The 22,486-nt window shown below is 39.2% G+C and overlaps 4 protein-coding genes and 1 long non-coding RNA gene across 5 annotated transcripts; 3 read left to right on the top strand and 2 right to left on the bottom strand.

Moving 5' to 3' along the window:
• Positions 1–759: 759 nt before the first annotated feature.
• LOC132976219 (uncharacterized) lies at positions 760–4,526 on the top strand. Its single transcript, XM_061041040.1, has 10 exons — positions 760–947; positions 1,031–1,101; positions 1,191–1,299; positions 1,539–1,690; positions 1,795–1,943; positions 2,097–2,259; positions 2,701–2,794; positions 2,930–3,008; positions 3,101–3,171; positions 3,258–4,526. Exons 1-10 carry the CDS (start codon positions 919–921, stop codon positions 4,237–4,239), a joined length of 1,899 nt encoding a protein of 632 aa, XP_060897023.1. The 5' UTR covers positions 760–918; the 3' UTR covers positions 4,240–4,526.
• LOC132976235 (interferon regulatory factor 1-like) lies at positions 1,628–12,948 on the top strand. Its single transcript, XM_061041041.1, has 8 exons — positions 1,628–1,756; positions 6,506–7,425; positions 7,537–7,636; positions 10,308–10,487; positions 10,588–10,749; positions 10,844–10,896; positions 11,416–11,506; positions 11,687–12,948. The coding sequence occupies exons 2-8, from the start codon at positions 7,336–7,338 to the stop codon at positions 11,803–11,805; spliced, it is 795 nt and encodes a 264-aa protein (XP_060897024.1). The 5' UTR covers positions 1,628–1,756; positions 6,506–7,335; the 3' UTR covers positions 11,806–12,948.
• On the bottom strand, positions 4,677–5,066 carry LOC132976300 (uncharacterized). The gene is made up of 2 exons (XR_009673452.1): positions 4,931–5,066; positions 4,677–4,708 (listed from the first exon to the last, which is right to left on the bottom strand). It is a non-coding gene; the product is annotated as an uncharacterized LOC132976300 (long non-coding RNA).
• A 944-nt stretch (positions 12,949–13,892) lies between the features above and the next one.
• Positions 13,893–20,107, bottom strand: cdc42se2 (CDC42 small effector 2). The gene is made up of 5 exons (XM_061041044.1): positions 19,981–20,107; positions 17,998–18,251; positions 17,305–17,406; positions 17,139–17,217; positions 13,893–16,328 (listed from the first exon to the last, which is right to left on the bottom strand). The coding sequence occupies exons 2-4, from the start codon at positions 18,049–18,051 to the stop codon at positions 17,143–17,145; spliced, it is 231 nt and encodes a 76-aa protein (XP_060897027.1). The 5' UTR covers positions 18,052–18,251; positions 19,981–20,107; the 3' UTR covers positions 13,893–16,328; positions 17,139–17,142.
• On the top strand, positions 20,092–22,446 carry nip7 (NIP7 nucleolar pre-rRNA processing protein). The gene is made up of 5 exons (XM_061041042.1): positions 20,092–20,252; positions 20,370–20,456; positions 20,540–20,678; positions 21,631–21,771; positions 22,017–22,446. Exons 1-5 carry the CDS (start codon positions 20,197–20,199, stop codon positions 22,134–22,136), a joined length of 543 nt encoding a protein of 180 aa, XP_060897025.1. The 5' UTR covers positions 20,092–20,196; the 3' UTR covers positions 22,137–22,446.
• Positions 22,447–22,486: the final 40 nt, after the last annotated feature.

The raw sequence follows: 22,486 nt of genomic DNA, 5'->3' as shown, positions 1-22,486 counted from the left end.
CATTACAAAAAAACTTGATGCATAGGCCTACATGCTAAGACTTTTAAGGTCATAGGATATTGAATGTACCTTTAAAATACGTAAAATGCGTCTCCAAGAGTTGCTGGGACAGAATGAAAACAATTTTCATCTTGCTTGCAGGTTAAAGCATTTTCCCTGAAGTGTTTGTCAGACTCATAAGAAAACAGTGAGTTCAACTGACACACCTGTCATCTTAAGATGAGTAGACTACAGCTAAGTTATGATGGGCTGTAAAGCACATCTTCACCTCTATAACATTATGTTTATTTACGCTATTAACAATACTTAATTGTATCGATGTAAAACCAAATATTGCCTATGGATTAATGAACCCGGACAATCCAATTTAAAGAAACAATAGACCACATAGAGCTGGATATATGATGCCTTCAAAAAGATTTAGAATAAAAAATGGTAATAGGTATAGGAAAGCGTAGTGCTGCCTCCTATAACATTTTACTTTCAAATCACTTATCAAAACTCACCTCTTTAAACAAGCTTTTAATGTATGATTGTGATGTATTTTCTGTTTTCTGTAGTTTACCTTTATTGTTGTTGTCTTTATGATTTGTGTGTAATGTTGCAATGTATGTTAGTCTGTCCTTACTGTGCTGTTCTTTCTGTTTTTAACTATTGTAAAGTGTCTAAATAAAATGTATTATTATTATTTTAATAAAAGCTGCCGTCGGCTAAAGTCTCTTTGTATTGTGCTCTGTGCTGGGACTGAAACGCCCTCTTCTTCTTCTTCGGAATTAGTGGAGAGACATTTCCAGTAAACGCGAGCTTCCCATATCAGGAAGAGAGACTCTGAGGACGCAGTGAGTTCTAGCTTCGCTTTCACACACAATGGGTCAAGAGGACTGAGCTGGATTTTAGTTTTCGAAGGACCTAAGGCAAATGAATCGTCTCACCATGGGATTAAAAAGGTAATCTTGGTAATCCTGGATATCGTGGGATCATAATTGTAAATATTGAAGTAGCCTTTAACTTGTTGTTTTTCTGCTTTCAGTCGAGTTGGCGTTCGGAACACTTTTGTCCTGCTGATTTTAGGAAATATTGCGACTGTAATATCTCTTTATGGTACGTACAGTGGACACGTAGACAGCTTTGAAATCAATAAATGCAATAAATCATGTCCAAATCTCATCTGTAAATTCTGTCTCCTGTAGGCCAAAGTCTTGACTGTACCAACGACTTCGAGGAGTTTCTGTTTTGCAGCTTTGGAGGGGAAAACTGTACTGAATACAATATGACTCTAAAGTGGGACAAGTGGTACGGGTGAGTTGTTGTTTTATAAGCGTGTGGATAACAGAGTTAAAATAGAAGGCCTACGTTTTGGATTAGCCTTTTATAGTTGTGTAATTGAAGAAAGTCCTAATTCTAAAAAAATATGAATTGTTCAGGACCCGTGAATTCACTTGAGTTGTCGACCACATCATGTGTATTATTATTAATAAAGCCAAGGGACTCGGTCTGAGGTGCTAAAAATAAGTGTTATGATTTCTTGTGTCCCACAGGGAGAAGGGTTGCATTTTCAGGCAGTGCCACGTTGGACAGTGTTGTTGCTCCGTCCAGATGAATTACTTTGTAATAAACAATAAGCATACAGCAACAGTTTGGAAAAATGGCAAAAGCATAGAGACCAAAACCATCAACGTCACAGACAGCAGTGAGTTGACTTGTTTTGAGTCAGAGTCCATCTGCATATGCCAGAATTAGACTGAACAGTCACAGTGTATTTAACTTACCTTTTTATTTTCTGCTTCTCTGCAGTAAAGCCAAAAACCCCAACAATAATTTCAGTTGATGAATCCAACGGGAACTATCAAGTTATGTGGTTGACAAACACGGACCAGGAGAGCATTTTAACTAAGAGCCTGACTGCTGAAGTGACTTACTATGAAAGAGGATGCACAGATAAGGTAGGAGAATAGTATTGTGCTCTGTCTAACACTGAAACTATTCATTCTTGCAGATTTAGACATAGACCTTTCTTTTTATGTCCAGTTACTGCTAGGTAAAATAAACTAGGATTGCCATGACTCTCCTTTTTCATTCATGTTTCTCCTTCCTAGGTTTCTGTAAAGGTCAACCAAACTGCTGATGGTGGAAGGAACTACTATGAAATTCAAGGCCGACTCTTGAACTCAAGCACAACTTATGTGGTCAGTGTGAAAAGCTTCATCGATTGGAGCGGAAAATACAGTGACAGTAGTAATGAGTGGGAATTTACAACCTGTGAGTGAATTCTTTACCTCTTCTATTATTAGCATTTTACTCTGCATATTTGTTTGAATCATAACGAGGATGTGCCACTTATTTCCCTAACACATGCACACATTTTATTGTCTGATAGGCCTCTAAACTCATATAATCTATTAGCTAAAGTGGACTCTCCTCTCTATCATCTCCTGTCTTGCTTCACTATTATGGGCACACTCTTTCCGGTACCCTAAAGACCTCCCTCCTCACCCACTGTATTTGTAACTGAACCATTGTCGCTGTCTGTTCATCTTATTTCAGGAAAACCGTCTTAAATGTTTTTTTAGTAATTCCTTTTGGTGAGGGTATAGATGTTGAATACAGGGTGTAGTCATTTGATGCAGCCTTTCTTTGGGTCACTCTACTGTTTCTTATTTGTCGCAAAACTAAACTAACCTTCTACATGTTTCCTCACAGCTGTGTCCTCAAGTACTCTGTTTTTGGCCATCATCTTCGGGCTCAGTGTGGCTGCAGTCCTCATCAGTGGAGTTATATATGGCTGTTATGTAAAGTAAGTCATGCCAATAAAAGTTGTTTCTTCTTGTTCTCTGTAAGTGAACTATATGTAAGGCTTTTATCCTTAAAAACTCTAAGTCAAGGTTGATGTTGTGAAATTGTCATCATTGATTTCTGCTTTTGTTTCCAGGATCAAAAATAAGTGGTTGGACATAGTTGCCAAATTTCCGAATCCAAAACTTCTTGATGTGCATTCAAGCAAGCAAGAGGTGAGTCTAATGTGACATAAACTTGATGTTGTCCAGAAATCAGAAACCTGCAGCATAGGTTGTTATTTAACCTCTTATCGTCTTTGTGTCAGGTCTTGAAGCCTGTGCGGCCCATCATCTCCTCTGTCTGTGTTGAGCCTTTCTCAGATGACAGCAAACCGTGGTAAGCAACAACAAAACAACGTTTTTTGAAAGGATTTCCATGTCATTGTAATGGAAGTTTGAAGAAACACATTTTTTTGTATTTAGGTTAAAGGATTCACTGAAGGACTTTAGCAGTGGCAGCAATCAGCAAAGTAGTGGAATCAGCACTGGCTCCTCTTATCTCAGCTACGCTAACACAGAACCAGCTGACATCATAGCCGAAGTCCAGGAAGCCCTCAGGAAAACTTTCGCCAACATCTGCCCAATATTACCTTTGACCACCAGCCTTCTTACAGACTCTAACAAAAACAGCGGTCTGCTGTGTGATCCACACAGCCCCTGTGATGTCAAAGCTGAAGACATGAGCTCAGGATCGTCTGCATTTCTTAATATAACCTACTCCCTCCTCATTCCCCACTGTCCTGCTCAGATTAAGACGGACATCACTGATGTCCAGACACAGAATGAAATGCTCTGTGAGTCTGCATACTGTCCTAGTGAGGGTGTCACTGTGATCTCTTACCAAGAGGCACCAGCATGTCCACTCATCAGCTTAACTTCAGAGGTTTCGTCCTTGTTGCCCACAGACATGTCATATCAGCCTTGTAATGCAGATTCTGGGGGATTTTCATACGCTGAAGACTCCGGTTCATCCGCCTTCTCTAGTGGAAGGGATACAGCTGCGTCGTGTGATCCTGGTTCCAGAGTTAAAGCTGCATGTGAGATCTTGGAAAATGAAAACCCTGAACAGGTCACTGTATGTGATGAAAATCCCTGCTACAACTCCATGCCTGCAGGCTCCCAGAGCTTTCCTCCAGTGGATTGCGACTATCAGCCGTTTCAAAATCTAGTGGAGCAGCCGTGTATTTTGCTTTCAGAGAAGAGGAGTGATGAAAAAGAGGAACATTTGGCCAAACAGCCACAAGAAGCCTTCATAACGATGCCTCAAACACTCTTAAACCCAGTTGTAGCGGGTCCCACTTCCAATGGCCGGTGTCTGTCTGAGCTGCAGAGACCTTTTCTGTCCCTGAGCTCAGCTGACCAGTTCACACCAGTCATCACAGACAGCGGGTATCACTGTGTTTAGAGCTACATTTTATGCACTCAAAATGTATTTATTTTTGTTTGAGTATCAAACATTTTTCGGCAATGTAAAGCATGAAAGGGAGTGGCGACACTGTGAATGTTGTTCACATCTTTTGCATCACTCTGGTTTCCACTTGATTGAACTTGAAAACAGTTGAAGACAAAGAGACCTCAACTCAAGGTCTTTTAAGAAGCTGTTCATAATCTCTCAGTCACACATCATGATCTTTCTCGGCACAATGAGTTTTCACTGTTGTCATGTAAATACACAATTTATGGTATAGTTTATTTTTATTCTCATCATCAGCATTTTTTTACATTTCCATGACGTCATCAGTTTCTGAACAGATTTTTAGTTGTCAGCTTCACATCTTTGAATTTTAAATACATTTAAATTGTTACATTTAATACCACTTTGCCACTGTGTATAACTGCCTGTTATGTTTGTATATAAAAGTTTAAAGTAAATTCTCTGTCATAAGCAGAATGCACTTGTTTTACGTCAGTTTAAAATGTGTTTGCTACTGTAATTAAACCAAATAACTGCCATGAACTGATGTATCTGATTTCATAATAAGGTCCTTTTTCTATTCATCAACAAATTGTACTCCTTAAATGTTGCATGAAACATCTTTGAATTTTAAATACATTTAAATTGTTAAATGTAATACCACTTTGCCACTGTGTATAACTCCTTAAATATTGCATGAAGCTGAGACACTGTTTGACTATATTAAGTCACAGTCATTCCTGCACCAAATGTGGTCATTAATAGTTGGCCTTGTGAAGAAAATACATGAGAATTGATGAAATGCTGTGTCTTTCACCAGCCAGCCCTACCCAGTGTTGTGTAATTACTTCCTCATTTCTTTTCTCTGGAACTGGTGATGCAAGTCCATAGAAATACGTAAGCATTGCTCAGCAGACTGTAGCTGTGGAACGTAACTCAAAGGAACTGTTTCACTATAAACAGGTAGAGGGATTTGTTTGAATGGGTAAATAAGATGTAACTGCATCTTTCCGTAGAAAACAGTTCAATCAGATATTTCTCATGTTTTAGCCTGTGGAGTATCCTGAGGTGTGTGTGAATTCAAAGAACGTAGCTGGGTGTGAAAATGTTTTTTCCTACCAAAAACTTGTAAGTTTCATTTATTTAAACTGTAATGTTATGATAAAAAAAGCTTAAAAATAAATAAAACAAAAACCTGGGTGGATACAGAATATACTTGTTTGTGAAATGAATTAGTTGTACCTTATTTAATTGAATTTATGTGTCCCAAATTAAAAACAAAAATGCCATGTCTTATGAAACACACAACATAAACGAAAACAGTTTCTTTCTCCACTGTCTACTGAAGCTGTGTGTGAGGACAACTCGTGTGTTATGTGGGGAGTGATATAACAGAAGCAGGTTGCTAAATGCAAAGCAGTTCCTTTATCACGCACAAAAGTTACCTCTGCTTCTACCTCGTGGCCTAACATGAGTTGACCCATGCAACCAGCTAAGAGTGAAAATATTTATAATCAAAGATAAATATTCGGATTTCTAAATATTTAGTTTTTATTTCTAAATATTTAGCTTTGATTTCTAAAAATGTAGCTTTAAAATTCAAAATGTTTAGATACAACATTAAACATTTAGATATATTATTTAACAATTCCAGTTGTTAATGAAATTATCTTAAATTTATATTCACAAAAACTAAATACAACAAAGTTCACTAATATTTCTCTAATGTGAATACATTTTTTTAGGAATGTTTTAGGACTAAATGTGTAGAAATGTTGCTGTTATTTGTAGTGTGCACAACTTTATTCGGTGTCCCATAGATAACACAGTAGCCTACGTTTTGGATTATTGTGGTTGTGAAATTAAACAAAGGCCTAATTCTAAAAAAATATGAATTGTTCAGGACCCGTGAATTAACTTGAGTTGTCGACCACATCATATGTATTATTATTAATAAAGCCAAGGGACTCGGTCTGAGAAGCTAAAAATAAGTGTTATGATTTCTTGTGTCCCACAGGGAGAAGGGTTGCATTTTCAGGCAGTGCCACGTTGGACAGTGTTGTTGCTCCGTCCAGATGAATTACTTTGTAATAAACAATAAGCATACAGCAACAGTTTGGAAAAATGGCAAAAGCATAGAGACCAAAACCATCAACGTCACAGACAGCAGTGAGTTGACTTGTTTTGAGTCAGAGTCCATCTGCATATGCCACAATTCATATTTCACCAGCCATTCATCTTCGCTGTTACTACCCAGTGTTGTGTAAGTACTTCCTCATTTCTGACATGTAGAGGAATTTGTGTGAATTGGTAAATAAGATGTAACTGTGCATCTTTCCGTAGAAAACAGTTCAATCAGATATTTCTCATGTTTTAGCCTGTGGAGTATCCTGAGGTGTGTGTGAATTCAAAGAACGTAGGGTGGGTGGATACAGAAAATGCTTGTTTGTGAAATGAATTAGTTGTACCTTATTTAATTAAATGTATGTGTCCCTATACCATGTCTTATGAAACACACACAACATAAACCAAAACAGCTTCTTATGATATGACTTTGTAAAAGATCCTCTGGAAAGACTAACAGATATGTCCTTCCTCCACTGTCTACTGAAGCTGTGTGTGACTTGACAAGACTTTGTGTTGGGAGTGATCTAACTGAAGCAGGTTGCTAAATGCAAAGCAGCTCCTTTATGACGCACAACGTTACCTCTGCTTCCACCTGGTGGCCTAACACGAGTTTATTAATATGCAACCCCATAAAAAACCGAAGGATCACCAATCACCACTTTATTATCAGTGACTCTCAAATGGCAGATGAACGATGACAGAAGTAATTGCAACACACCTTTACATGTATTCAATGAATGTTTGACTTTGAGGGACTTGAAAGACTCTGCTGTAACTGGAGGAGCCTCTGAGGTAGTGAGGAGGACACTCATACCTGTGAAGTCTTTGATTGGAAGAATTCAGCAGAGGAGGAACCTCTGATTATATCCTAATTCCTGAGAAACTCACGCTTACTGCTGAAACTCCTGTGAAGCATCTGAACAGAACACCTTCCTGCATACCTGAAGCTCAAACTGCAGCATGCAACAGCAGGGCCGGCAGAGGCTGAGGCCGTGGCTGGAGGAGCAGATTCAGTCTGGGACGTATCCAGGAGTCAGCTGGCTGGACCAGGTAGACCCCCTCCATCTCATCCTCTTCCCATACTCCTACACATACACACATTCATGCAGGTGAACACACATGTTGACACTTTAATCTCTTCAATGATATTTTGTTCTTTAGTCAGCACAAATCTTCCAAATCCCGTGGAAGCATGCCGCTCGACATGGCTGGAGTATTGACCGAGATGCAACACTCTTCAGGAGCTGGGCCATGCACACTGGTAGGGGTCTAGCACGCATATACATGTGATTTGTTCGTCTTGATTGGTCAACTATAAATCTTTTGTTTAAAAAATTCTATTTTATACTTACTTATCTTTTCCTATCAGCCACAGGAACTCTTCTTCACACCTTGCGTTAGGTTCTTATATTTACACTAACATCCTGATGCTTTGGTTCTGATATAAAGTGAGCAACATAACAATAGACTAGCCTTTTTGTTCTTTTTTTACAAGCTATTAAAAGATGGATTGCTTGGATGAGGGCTTCTCCACAACATATTGGAAATGTTCTATTTTTATCGTGTCAAAATCCATCACAACTTGCCTAATTTATTAAAGAATCTTCAGTGTGTTTAACATTGTTTCATATCATGTAAAAAACCGGAGCAACTCTTTATTAATTATGCAATTCCAATGTGCATGTAAAATACATATATTTTCTCATTGTGGGCACAATATTGGTTTATCCTGTCTTATAAACAACAACAGCATAAATATTACAATGTTAAATATGTCGCTCTTTGTGATACTCACAGGGTTGTGCAGTTCAACAACAACAGCAAAGATTTATTTTTTTAACACAAGTGTCTATCTACCTTATTAATGTTTAAAGACCTATTGCCTCACTTGTTATTTGTCACTCACTCTGTCCCCGGTATAAGTCTGGTAAGGGGTCCTGTCAGTGGAGGAAAAATATCCTTATTGGGTGGCTTAATGAATGACAAAAATTATCTTTATTTAAATGTTAGTTAGATGAGTATTTCTTTGACTAACAGAAATTCAGAGGAGAAAAAGATCAAACATGTAACTTTAGTTTTAATGTCCCTACACCTCAGTTATTAAGTGTTGGATGCCTTTTTTCATATCATATACTGTTTCCTGCTCTGTAGAAGTATTTACAGTTAAAAGCAGATGTTAGGTTGATTCAAATAGTCCAGCAGGCTTTAATACCAACAATGAATGCTTAACAAATCAATGTGGGATATAAAAATTCTGACAGACCAGTCCATGCAACTCCCTGCAACAATGACTCAATTTAGAAATCAATCCAGACAAACAAATGTTGACTTAAAAAAGGGTTGTTGGTTCATTTTTTAACCTGTACAACCTGCTTTTCCCCAATGCTTCATTTGTACGAACACACACACACACACACACACACACACACACACACACACACACACACACACACACACACACACACACACACACAGAGCATCACATCACTTGAGTGTTGGGAAAGTCATGCTTGGTGACTATACCTGTAGCTGCATCACATCATGGGAAAGCTCCAGTTCACTTGCTATCAATGTTAAGGGGGATCGTATTCCTGTGAAAGTACAACAGGAAAGCCCTTCTCATGTATATAACTCAAGAAATCACTGTGTATGTTGTGTGAAATTACCAATCTCTACAATGTATCCCAATATTAAGTAGCAATAAATAAAAACCATTAGAAATATAGCAGTGACCTATCTTGACATTTCAGAGGGTCTTTGAAACAAACTAGTGACAGCTCTAAAACTGTCTAAAGGGTTCATAAATCTGCTGCTTCTACTGCTAACTGCTCTTCTTTTCTTCTTGTTAGGCCTTGTCTGCTGTTAATGATCCGTAGTGGATCTTTCTAAGCTCCAATGATTTTATCACTGAGGTTGTAATTATAGTCAGAAGACTGGCTGAGATCCAAATCACACTGCGATGCTTAATACAATGAGCATTAATATTTATACATGAATAGAGTCCATACACTTGGTGAAGTCACTTCACTGTGCACAAGTAGAATACAGACACATTTCTTTTTTCAGATACCTTGCATGCTGATATATTACAGTTAATATTATGTAAACTGCTGATGCTGATATATAAACTATTGTAACACCTTATTGCAAAGTGCTTCTTAATTGACTTGAATTATGCTAGATTTTGAGATACGGAAATGTTTCTTTAAGCAGAGCTGTTGCTCCCCTGTGGTTTACCTTCCGATAGCGACCTACAGCAACACACCAGGAAAAGGTGACATCAATGTTAGATGTGGTTACAGGTGAAACACAGCCTGCTTCTTACCAGACCCTACTACTGCAGGCAGGTTTCCCTTTATACGGCCTGTCATGCTGTTACAAATATCTCATCATTAATGTAAACAAAAAAGAAATACAGAGCAATGCCATTCCCCCGACCGTGGATTTGGTTACAGAGTTAGATTGAGGTCTGTGTGAATAGGTGACAGGACATGATGGGACAAGAGTCTTAATCAAATACATGATTCTCACTGTGAGGAAAAAAGAAACACACTAAGTAAACTTTGATGTAATAAGGGCCGTCATTCCTACGTCTGTGCCTGGTGCTACTGTAAGTCACAAATTAAATTGACAAGAAGTATTCAATATTTATACTCAGCTACTTAACTTACCTTTCCAACCAGGTATAGCACAAAGCTGCCACTTGGCCACAGCAGCTTGAGGTTTTTCAATTCAAGATTTTCAATCTGTATTTCAGTTTCGCGATAACAAGTTTCCTTAACTGTGTAAATCAAGTGAGCAAACCCGGCATCAGGTATTCCAGCTTAGAAAACTAACAGTAAAAGGGAGAACAACAAAGACACAGAACAACAACAAACAAACAGATACGCACGTACAGACTAAATTCTGTTCATACATATTTTTCTCTTCAGGACGGTATCGCCCAGGCAAAGACAAGCCAGATCCAAAGACATGGAAGGCCAACTTTCGCTGTGCTTTGAATTCTCTGCCCGACATCTGTGAGCTGCAGGAGCACAGCAGGAAGAGAGGCAGCAACGCCTACAGAGTGTACAGGATGCTGCCCAGCACGCACACACCCAGACGCAGGAGAGGTAGCAGCTCGTAGTAAACATACACTTACACACTGGCAGACAGACCTCATTTGACTGTACTATCCTCCTTTCATCCTCTCTCTCTCTTTCTCTCTCTCAGGGCTGCGTTTGTTCAGCAGACCCCGAGAAAGACAGGCCGGTTTAGGTGATGATACACACATCACACACACTTGGCAACCCACAACAGCAAGACCTGTTCCAGACACACCGCAGAAGGTGGAGCCCCCTACTGAAGACATCTTTGCCAACGCTCAAACACACGGTGAGGCACTTGTTGGCAAAGCAAATTGTTGTTGTTCTGACAGTTACATTTGTGGCCTTGTGCTGTAACGATGGTTGTTACTGTTGTGTTGCAGGCATGTGGGAGACAAAACCAGAGGACCAGGAGCAAAATGAGGCTGTATACAAGGTACCAAGCAAACTCTCACTTGCAGAATGACTGACCCCTGAACAGCTTTCGGATTTGACTTTACTGATTTTAACTCAGTTGCGTATTCTTGGGATGCAGTCAGTGGAAATTCTAGTCTGTTGTGGCCTCTGCAAAAATTCCCTGGGGGCCCCCTCCAACCAATATTAAGTCTATCAGTGTTCTGACTCTCTTCCTCTTTCTTCTTTCAATCCCAGACAGACAATTCCTCTCCATTTTCCTTGAGTGGTTTAATTGTACTGAAGGAATAATACATGAGATGCTAAGCAGGGCAAGGAGAGTGAGTGCTGTCACATGGGGCCCTATTCGGGAGGTTTCCTACTGTAATTGCAAGATTTGCACATTTTGAGCTACTGCTGCGGTTTTAGGGATGTCAGCCTTGGGGGGGCTTTACTGGCCTGGGGCCCCAAGCAGTTGCCTCCCTTGCCTGTTGACAAGCAGCGCCTCTGGATGCAGTTTGGGCTCTGTAGGTGTCTGACCGATTAATTCTGGTTCCTGCAGTTGATGGACCACCTAAGCAGCAGTGACCACTGGAACCAGATCGAGGAGCAGAAAGGATGGAGGACACACACACTGTGGGACCACTGGCATGGTATGACAATATGACGGTATAGTTTGTCCATGAGAAACATCAAATAAAAGTACTTTTGTTCATGTGTGGTTAGTCAGATGCTGAAGTTGTAAACCAACAGAAAATATGTAATATGTTAAATGAGATAGAGTAGAGTCTGTTTCAGTCCTTAAAGTGTTACTTTATGTGTTTTGCCGTCAGGTGCTGGGGATGAATACGCGTATTCTCTGCACACAAACACCTATGGTGATCTGTTTGGTCCAAACTACATCAAGGAACTCTCTGATTGGTCCATACATCAGCAAACACTGATGCTCTAGCTGTTCACAAACAGCTCACATTTGATTAAAGCTGTGTTTGCTTCTCGCTAACCTTCGGCTGTTTTCCGCCCTGCTGTCTGTCTGACTCAGCTGACCGCTGCAGAAGAGAAACAAGAGAGGGGAGAGCGGGCGGAGATTATTGCTCTGTCAGTCAGCGCATTGGTCATCTCTCTGCTGAGCATGCTGAGATGAAGATCATGTTCCAAGCCAAGCTTTTCTTCTGTCATCATCACCTGGGTTCATTCTGGTTCAGAGGCTAAAACTCACTGAAGTGACACCATGCTTACACCACAGTGCACAGAGTAAGCAGATCTCATTTCTCTTCAGTGCAGGATCGGTTGTGCTTTTTTGTCAATATATATGAGTTTGATACTGTCATGCAAATGTCTCTAAATATGATCTTATAAAGATCTGTATTTTTTTTCCAAGTGATAATTGGTGCATTTTGTTGTTAGACTATGTTAAATGTTTTGGTTGTGTCTGTTTTGTGTATTTTTTTGATTAGTTCAACATCTCGAACAGTTTAAAATCAACTGATGCACATGACCGTGTCAGGTGTCTTTTAGTTGTGGGTACATCTATTCAGTTATCTTAAAAAAACAACTAAATTGATGATGTGGCTTTATTTTGAATCATCTTTTAAAGTCTTGTGTTTATATTTTTTAAATCATTTTCAAGAAACATATTGACAGCAGCTAAAAACACTCAGCAGCACAGATAAAATATGATGTGTGACAAGTTCCTCCCTTAAAAATGATGACATCAGACTTTTACCATAAAAAGAAAACCATGTGTAGATCGAGTGTTGTGCAAACCACAAGTAAAACCCACTCACACCTCCAGGTGAACAGTAATCTACTGAAATCTAATCTCTTAAACGAGACAGTAGAAAACTGTTTTCAAAAGGCTTCAGAGAGCTAGACATGGGGAATGTGAGGTCAATATGAGGAAATGTCAACTTAAATGGAACTTCATTTCTTATTTAAAAAAAATGTTTACTTCATTAATAATTGCCTTAAAGGGACAGGTGTTGCAAATTAGCATCCACTATAAACACTCTGATATTGCTGTTTTCAGTTTGTCTATGTACTGTATCTGAAATAAAACACAAGATAAATAATAAAATAAAAGCTTTTAATGGTATGAAGACCACTGTTATCTCTCTTTGCCGTTTTCAGGCCCAGCTCAGTGCAGATATTTGGACTTGTTACAGCAGGAGACACGTGCTAAAGATAACATATACTGTGGTTCTGTTCCTTTGAAAAGTGGCACCATCCTACTCCAGTGCTTCATCATGCAATGACACATCTTTGAGTAATCCATCCATATATCTATCTATCTATACGGCTTTTCCCGTTTGGAGTCGTGGGGGGCTGTAGGCAATCCCAGCTGTCATTGGGCGAGAGGCGGGGTACACCCTGGACTGATCACCAGTCAATTACAGGGCTGACGCCACACTCACACCTAGGGGCAATTTAGAGTCACCAATTAACCTAATGAGCATCTTACTGGACTGTGGGAGGAAGCCGGAGAGAACCCACGCATGCAGAGGGAGAACATGAAAACTCCACAGAGGGACACTGTCCGACGGGAATCGAACAAGGAACATCCCTGCTGTGAGGTAACAGCACTAACCACTACACCAACGGGCAGACGTCTAGAAGTATTATGCATTATGTTAATAATAAACAGGGCAGGATATTAACGGATACATTTACATCCATATCAAGAATGACCTGTACTGTTATTAGTGAGCACATTCAATATTTTAGAGTGCTTGATTCAGTACATTAAGTACAGTGTTGAGTGTCTTTTATATCCATGTCTTGTTGCTTTCTTTTAGGATACTTATATTCAGAGATAAATATTGTACTTTGTACTCTACTAGTACCATAAGTGTACAACATCTAGACGTGTGTTTACAAACCATTTGCTTGTGAGCCTCTATAGAATCTCCCTGTAATGATATCAACTCTGAGTTTAAGCTTAAAAACTATACTTTAGTTATATATGATCCTCTTAAACAAGCTCAATCCCTTCCTTTGTCAGCCCTGAAGTGAAACATGAAGCACACATTTGGTCAAACATCAACATTGAACATTTATTTCTTATTTTTTATTCTGAAAAATGCAGAAAAAAAAGACAAATGAATTTCCCTTAAAGTGGGAACTACATAACAGGCAGTTCCTGAGAAAAAACAACAATGACAACAGAACACTGCGCCAACACCTTCCCAAAACTCTTACACAGAAAAGTAACCAAAAATAGGTACGATCCCAATGACATAGAAGCATGGATCCATTACTTTATGTTTGGTATTTACATTTCATCATAAAATATTGTCTTATAATATCGGGAGGATTAATCTATGTTTTTTTTAAAGTCACATTCAACCAGTCCACTAGCACAGCCTGCTGGTCACTTTACATACGGCCATCCCAGTTTGTCTGCACGTACTGCAGCATTGAACTCCGAGCTGGAGAACAAAGAACAAACTACACAGACTGCATGTGGATCTCTTTTCACACTGAAAATACTACAGAAACATTTAAAGAGGAACAGATGTGCGCTGCGACAACATTAAAGCCTGATGAATCACATGATGTAATCTGTCTGTGAATGTTGGACAGTCACCGTCAGCTTTAAGGCTGTAAATGAAAACATATTACAATGTGGCTATAGGATATTTAACATCGCCTGATACAAACACCAAGAATTCATTCATGTATCATATCATTGACATTCACTCATTTAACACCAAATTGTTTGACACAATTATACATCCACTTTCTGTTGTTTGAAAAGTAAAGCATATGATGTACATGGAGAAGAAATAATCACGTGTATTAAGATCCAGACCTGCTGGTTGGCTCTACACCTGTAACCTTCAGATTAATAAGTCACTGTCCATATGAATGAGCAGTGTGTACATACGGAGTACCAGAGACCCTGAGTAGAGGGGCCCAGGAATTTAATATCAATCTGAAACTGAATCTGAAATCAAGGTTTCTCCAATTCAGCTGTGTTCAGAAATGTGAACTGCATGTGACAATACTAAGGGTAGAAAATGTACCAGCCTGTCTGTATTAGGGAGAACAGCGACAGTGATCACTAACACGACTGACAATCTTTGTAATCAGGCCATAAGAGCTGCCGTTTTTTTTTAATGTAAAGTCAAATATCATATTCTTGAAAAAGTGGATAACAGAGCAACAAGCTGAGAAAAGCATTTAGTCCTCTAAAGGTGGAAAGTAGGGGATTCATTACGCTTTACATTTTAAATGTTTGTCTTTTTACAAAAGTATTATTAACGCCACATGAATACATGCTTTTACAACAAAGCTACAAACACTGCTACAAAAGGTGGGTCACATACATTTGAATGTCGTTAAGAAGCATTTATATACGTTTTCAAAGACACGTTAAACGACTACAACAACCCCCCCCACCAGAGGGATGAAACCTCCTCGGACCAAATTGTGCGTGTATCAGCCAAAAAAAATGAAAAATGACTTATACTATGACTAAGACTCCTTAAAAATGCGATACACAAAACTGAGCAGGGAAACGAAAGATGATGGAAAAGCAGAAGATAAACTATAGGTTTGACAATACTGCATCAGACCAGACCCACATATGCAGCAGTGTTTGCAGTGCTGATTTGGTTACTTCCAAGTTTAATTCTTGGGTTCAATGTTGGTACAAAAGTCTTGAAAAAAAGAAAATACATGTAAAAAAAAAAAAAAAAAGGAACAAAACATTTGAATTCGCTAAGCTCAGTATTTGCAGCATCAAGCTGCCAAAGGAAGCTAGTTAAAAAAAGATGAGCATGACTTCAGAAGGCAGATTATGAAGGTCATAGTTTATTAAAATTCTATATGGTTTGATCTAAACGAGTATAAAAAAAAAAACAGTTGAAATAAATCAATGCGGAATTCCTAAGCAAGTGTAAGTGTACAATGCATGGTCCAGTGTACTCTACTCATTCAAGTTTTAAACAAGACAGCAATCGTCAACCCTGAAAGCAACTCAGAATGGTGAGCATTTCTCAGAATAAAACAATGAACATGTGGCGTTATGCTTCGCTACCTCTACCTGTCCTTTGATAAACCTCTGAGGACAAAGAAGGAAACTGAATGACCAAAATCTCCAGTGTGGCCCAGCCACCATGAGGTCCGTTTTACAAATCAGGTAATAAATACAGGCATCCAAATGGGCTACAACAGCAAATCATTTTGAAACTTATCTTTCTCATGCATACACACAAGCATTCTTGGCTGACATTATGAGCTTACTAAACCCTCCTATCTACTCCTAACAGCGACTCTTTACAGTGCAACAGTATGGCAGCAAATGGATAAGCAGTGCTTTCATTAAAAAAAGGAATGGAAATAAAAATATATACAACATTATGGAAAAGCAGTAGTTTCATCTTTTGGTCCTGCGTCCATTACAGACAGCACTGCTTTTTGAAAATGGTTCCTCAAATCAACAACAGTAGTTTCCACAACACTGTGAAGGGGCTGCAAGGAGAAAAAAATGGAAATCAAAGTTAGGATGTCAGATGCTACTGATGGCTGGGACGTGGCTGGAGTCTTAACAACATTAATATACCGTCAAATATGAACCTCTCTGTTGTTTTCATTTTGAGAGTGAACAGACTTTGGAGTGCTGACCCGACCCCAACCAGTTAATCATTTTTAAGACTTGTTTTCTTTATAACATGTTATGCAATGGTGGTTTGAATTTATACAGCTGTATCAAAGAGACATGTGCCAAAAATAAAAAGTGAAAGTGACCACATCTACCAAGACAGATGAGTCAACAGTTAACAAGTTTTCTACTTCCAAAACAGTCCTGTTGAAGAACAAAAACATCACTAATAAAAAATACTGACAGCTGTGTATCATCACAAGGAACATGCTCATTTCTATTGTCACAACAGAGCTAATCAAATGGAAAATACTTTGATTACTTAATGCAAGGGAGGAAGAATTCCCAGAACAAAAATGACAAACATAATGCTCAGCATAGTATAAACATTGTATGTGCTGTGTGCTATTTGACCAGATCATGAACGTTAACATGATCTGTCATCTTTTTGTTACCAGATAGCATGAGAGGAGTCAAGTCTGCATCTCTTGCTGGAGATGTTAACCAGAAATGAGAATATAAACTATGTATGTACTGATGAATTCTCTCAAAAGGAACCTTGACCTTTAGCCATAAACAAGGAGCTATTTGCATCCAACATGTCTCAGGTGTGCTTGCAGGGCTGAGGGGTCATGAAACTTTTTCCCATGAAAGAAAGAAAAGGAAAAAGTATCTCTCACCTTGTTACAACTGAGAACCTTCAGACCCTCCATGTGAGTAGCCTCCTTTAGATTTCATCTGGGCCTGGACAAGGTCCACCTACAATCATCAAGGTGGAAAGGTTTTACATACTGTAAAAAAAGACTCTGTTGGTGGCATATTAATTACAGAAGACTAGAAACCTACCGATGCCAATCCCAGACCCATGTCCCCTGAGCCTACATGTGTGGTGTGAACAAAGTTTGTTGGCTCGCCAATCATGGAGCGATCGATCCGTCGCCGCCGTTTCTGTGAACAAGGAGCAGAAACAGAAACTTTAGTAAAGATCATAGGCCCTCTTATCCTAAATATAATCACAGGTAAAACTTCTAATCAAATAGAAAGGAGAATAGATAAACACCAGCCGAAACAGAAACCCCTTGTCCTTTTCCTATTTGTCATTGAAACCTGTCTGCAGTAGAGCTATAGGTCCGTCTTTCTTTTATCTCATGTGTATGCAGGACGGCTGATTGACTTTAAGCAGTCACAACAGCTGCTTGTTAGCCACTCTAATGAATCTTATTCAATCTAAGTTAGTCTCTGTCAGGCAGAGGGATGTGGTTAGCCTGAGACCCTGTTGCTTTTTGAAACTTTCGTAAAAAGAGGATGTGATGTATATTTTGTCATGAGAATGATTTTCATGAAACTACTGAATATTCCCAACTTGTTGAAACTGAAAGTAAAAGGGCCAACACATTCCTTCACACTAGCTAACACTGCTTTGTTTTTAAACCTATATTCATGCTGAAACGTTCTTCTGACCAACTTCCATGTTAAACAGGCGGCTAAATGAAAAATCCAGGCCAATGAATTAGTCTTCCAAGTGAATGTCATACTCACAGGTTGTGGCTGCTCTGCAATGCAGCAGCTGAAACAAACCCAGAACTCAGTCATTCTGAGGCTGAAGAAGAAGCCGCAGCAGTTTCCTCTTTCAGGTCAGACGTCTCTCTCCGCCTGTCTTCCTGTTCAGAGTCACCAGAGCCACAGACACGCAACCAAAACTGATGACAGACACAGACTGCTGGTTTATCCTGGGTTAACTGTTGGCACTAGAACTGTTCTCCCAACACAGGGCAGCTCACTCCTGTCAGCACCTGAAAGTGGAAGGAGAATAAAAAGAGTTAGACACAGGCATTATGTCAAGACTCTGTTTTTTTATTGTCAAATAATTATGCATTTGATGGTTTCTTGCAGGTCATTGCGTTCATTTCTAGAAGAAGAGTTATTTCATTATACCCATTATCACCATGAGTGTTATCATGTGGTTGTTTTAGTTGCTGGGTCTGTGCCAAGTGTGCCGCTGCGTTCATTTAAGTAGGTTCCTCCTCTGGCAACACCCACAGATAATGAGGTCACACCAGGGGGACACTGGTGGGTATACACTCTCAATGAAAATTGTAATAAACATCTCTTTGAGATTGATTTGAAATACAGTTACGCTAAATGTATTTTCAGGAACGGGGTAAATTGTACATCTTGAGATCTAAAGAGGTTGGCTACACAAATGAAAATGTGTGAATTGTGCATGTTTGTACAAATCTCAAAATCAATATTAGTAGCAGGCGGCATGGAATTTGGGTTACAATATAGGACCCGGAGCAAGCGCCTAATAACACACAAATGTTTCAAGTGATCAACATTAAGTCATTCTTATAGCACGTTGTCTAAAACAGGATCTGACCAAAGTGCTTTATAGACAAAGACAACAGGAAACAACGTGTTAAAGGCAGTCAGATCATAAACATCCTCATTTAAAGATCAAAACCCACGAATAATTTGAAACTAGTAAACGTACAAGACTGTACCATTGTTGCTGGTCAGACTATGTTTCAGTGTTTTTCCTATAACTTGAATCATAATCTCCCTGAGGCTGAACTTTTATGCTTTACATTCAGGAATCACAAGATACTGTAGAAAATAAAATATTGTGAAAAGTCTCACATGATTGATTGAAAAGCCAGTGCTGTGACTACAGTTTATATTGCATTCACAAATGATAAATAGGAAAGAAACGCTTGTAGGAGTATGGGATCTTGTAATGGTAACTCGTGATGACTCTTATTTTAAATATGAGAGTCTTGGTGAGTAAGTGACACACAAAGAAGAGTTTGAATAAGGAGGTTTAGGGACTAAGTCATTCAGTGCTGGAAAGTGAGAGGATTTAGCTGTGTATAGTATCTCCAAGCAGTATCGGCAAAACAGGATAAGGCACCTTTCCCAAACATTATTGCCGTGAGACGAGGTGTGACAGGTGGATGAAATGATCCCGCTGACAGAGCAGATTTCACATCTTGTACCTCACTGTTACCAAACACTTCCTACACCTGAGTCATACTGTGTCAAGTGTCACCTAATCAGAGTTTAGTGTAGATCTCTGTTAAAATGTTTAAAGGATTACTTACTCTGCTCCTGATCTCGGATTACACGTAATCGGTATTTACAAACAAATTAAGGTTATGTAACTTATCAGCGCTGAAGACTCTCCTCTTCACACGGCATGTCCGAGATAAACTCAAATGCAGAGGAGGTTTTAGTTTAACCCCAGAGTTTCACACATTATCTGATTGAAATCACCCCGGTAGAGTGGGCTCTTCTTCTTTGCATGCAGCGAGCCAGAGTTAGCTCACAAGCTAGCGCTGTTTTTTTTTTTTCTTCCACTGACAGCTAGCTAACCAGGCTAACTCAGCCCGTCTTCGGAATCCTGACTACAATGTTTCACACAATGACCCTGAAAAACACCTCAATGTTCGCGTAACTGTTCAGCAGACGTGTAATAGATCCCTTTTCCGAAGAATTCCTATAATTTTCAGTGAATAAACTTACCAAATGACGACCGGTTTGCCGAAGAAGTAAAGGCGTACGATCGACTGAAAGCTAAAGAATGTAAAAAAAAAAAACACACCAGGAAGTGAGCTCGATGATTACGTCAGAGGACTTCCGTTCCAGAGGGTGACGCATTTCCGTGGTGACCCACGTTGTCACGTTTCCACGGCAGATTCAGCTACTCGCAGATAGAACATTTGTATTAAAGTACTCAAAATGAGGCCACTGACAGAAGAAGAGACGAAAACGATGTTTGAGAAACTTTCGAAATAGTAAGTGAACTCTCGACGAATATTTTGATTGCCCATTTAAAGATTCAGATTATAACAGAAATGTTAGCATCCACGTTAGCCCATGTGTGTGATACATTGTAATTTCTCCCACTACAGCATTGGTGAAAACATCAAACTTCTGGTGGACCGACCCGACGGTACCTTCTGTTTCAGACTGCACAATGACCGCGTCTACTACATGAGGTCATTAAATTACAATCAAACTCAAAGATTTTGGTGTTTTGCACACATGAATTAATAAATCCATCCTCGTGTTCTGTCCACAGTGAGAAAATCCTGAAGTTGGCCACAAACATCTCCCGTGACAAGCTCGTGTCAGTGGGGACATGTTTCGGAAAGTTCACCAAGACAATTAAGTTCCGACTTCACATCACAGCTCTGGATTTCCTTGCTCCTTATGCAAAGGTGACTTAAACTGTGCATGTCTTTATTATTTGTATCTTCACGATCCTAATGTGCATCCCTTCCTCTGTCTCCTGACCTCTTGTGTTGGAGGAAAGGATGCTATCTGAATGAAGGCAGGCACATCTTTAGTGAAGCGATCAGTCCTTTTTAAGTATGGAGCCACGAGTGGAGTCTATTTTGTGATGTGATTCTAATGGGTGTGAATGTTTACATGTTACATGAGCTTCTAATGACGTTTTTTGTATCTTGAATTTAACTGAAAATTGTCTGGTGGCATATGATAATTATAATTGAGATCTACCAGTGACAAAGTACATTTTTATTATATATTCTGCCACAGATTTGACCCTTATTGTCAAAGGCCAAACTGTGTTTTCAGTACTGACTAAATGAGATCCATCACAACTGCGACGTACTGTGGCAAGCCGTTCAGGAAATTAATATATTGAATGAAACTTTGAATATATATATTATTATATATATATAGATATATATGAATGGAAGCCTGTAGTGTTATTTCAGCTAACAACTCAGAGACTAAAAAAATCTCTAAAGATGGATGTACAAAGTGCACTCAGCAATGTTTTGTTGAGCATTACTACTCATAAGCAGTAAAAGTGTTCCAATCATTGAACTATGATCTTCAAGGTGACGCAATCTACATTCCATATTATTCATATAGTTTTGAATACGACCAGCAACTTCTCAAGAAAGTACTGGTATATTTCAGCTGATGTCATTTTGTAAAACCAGCATATTCAGCAGGGTGTCTTTTGGATGACAACAATGAAACTGATGGATTTGGAGAATTGAAATCAGCTTCAATTCAATATATTTGAAGTTTCATTCAATATATTAAAACTTCATTCAATATATTAATTTCCTGAACGGCTTGCCATAACGTACTCTTAAGCATAATATGAATGACGTGAGGTTTTTTGTTTGTGTACAGTTTAAAGTGTGGGTGAAACCTGGAGCAGAGCAGTCTTTCCTCTATGGGAACCATGTGCTGAAGTCTGGACTGGGGAGGATCACTGAGAACACTCAACAGTATCAAGGTGTTGTGGTCTACTCCATGGCTGATGTGCCCCTGGTAAGTTTCAAAACTAAAATGCTGTTTTGCTAACATACTGGAGGACAATGCTGAATTTAAAGTGCTTGTATTCCTGCATGGGCAACCGATCCAGCATGTGAAAATGTATAAGGGAAGGATTGATATGTTGTGGCCTTCAGCTGTATCATTTCACCTTGGCAGCATTTATTCTCGTATGCCAAACATAATTTCTGTCCATGCTCATCAAAGGGCTTTCTGAACCAGTCATGTGTCTAACTCTCCAGGGTTTTGGAGTAGCAGCCAAGAACACCCAGGAGTGTCGGCGAGTGGACCCCATGTCCATCGTAGTGTTCCACCAGGCAGATGTGGGAGAGTTCATCAGGAATGAAGACACTTTAACATAAAGATGCAGCAACAACTGGACTGAATTTTCATCTAGAACAGCAGCTGTTCTTCTGTAAATGTTTGATCGCTGGACTTAAGTGCCTGATTTGATGGCACAGTTATAGCAGATGTTACAACTGGCCCAAATTCTCGAAGGTCTAAGGACTGCAATGAAGACCCATCGTCTGGCTCACCTTTGGATAAAGGTCTGCATGATCTGCAGGAGTCCCTTGTCCCTAAACCTCCTGATATTCCATTACTCTTGTTCATTTCTTGTCAAAATGAAAGTGAATATTTTTTGTTTTTCCAATAAATATGTTGTCTTGCATTGAATTTGGTGACTTTGCTAGTGTGTAAAGGGCTGCATTAA

This window comes from Labrus mixtus, chromosome 1 (genome assembly GCF_963584025.1).
Source record: "Labrus mixtus chromosome 1, fLabMix1.1, whole genome shotgun sequence".
Classification (NCBI taxonomy): domain Eukaryota; kingdom Metazoa; phylum Chordata; class Actinopteri; order Labriformes; family Labridae; genus Labrus; species Labrus mixtus.
Note: the sequence above shows the minus strand (reverse complement) of the source record. Positions and strands in the feature narration are given on the sequence as shown.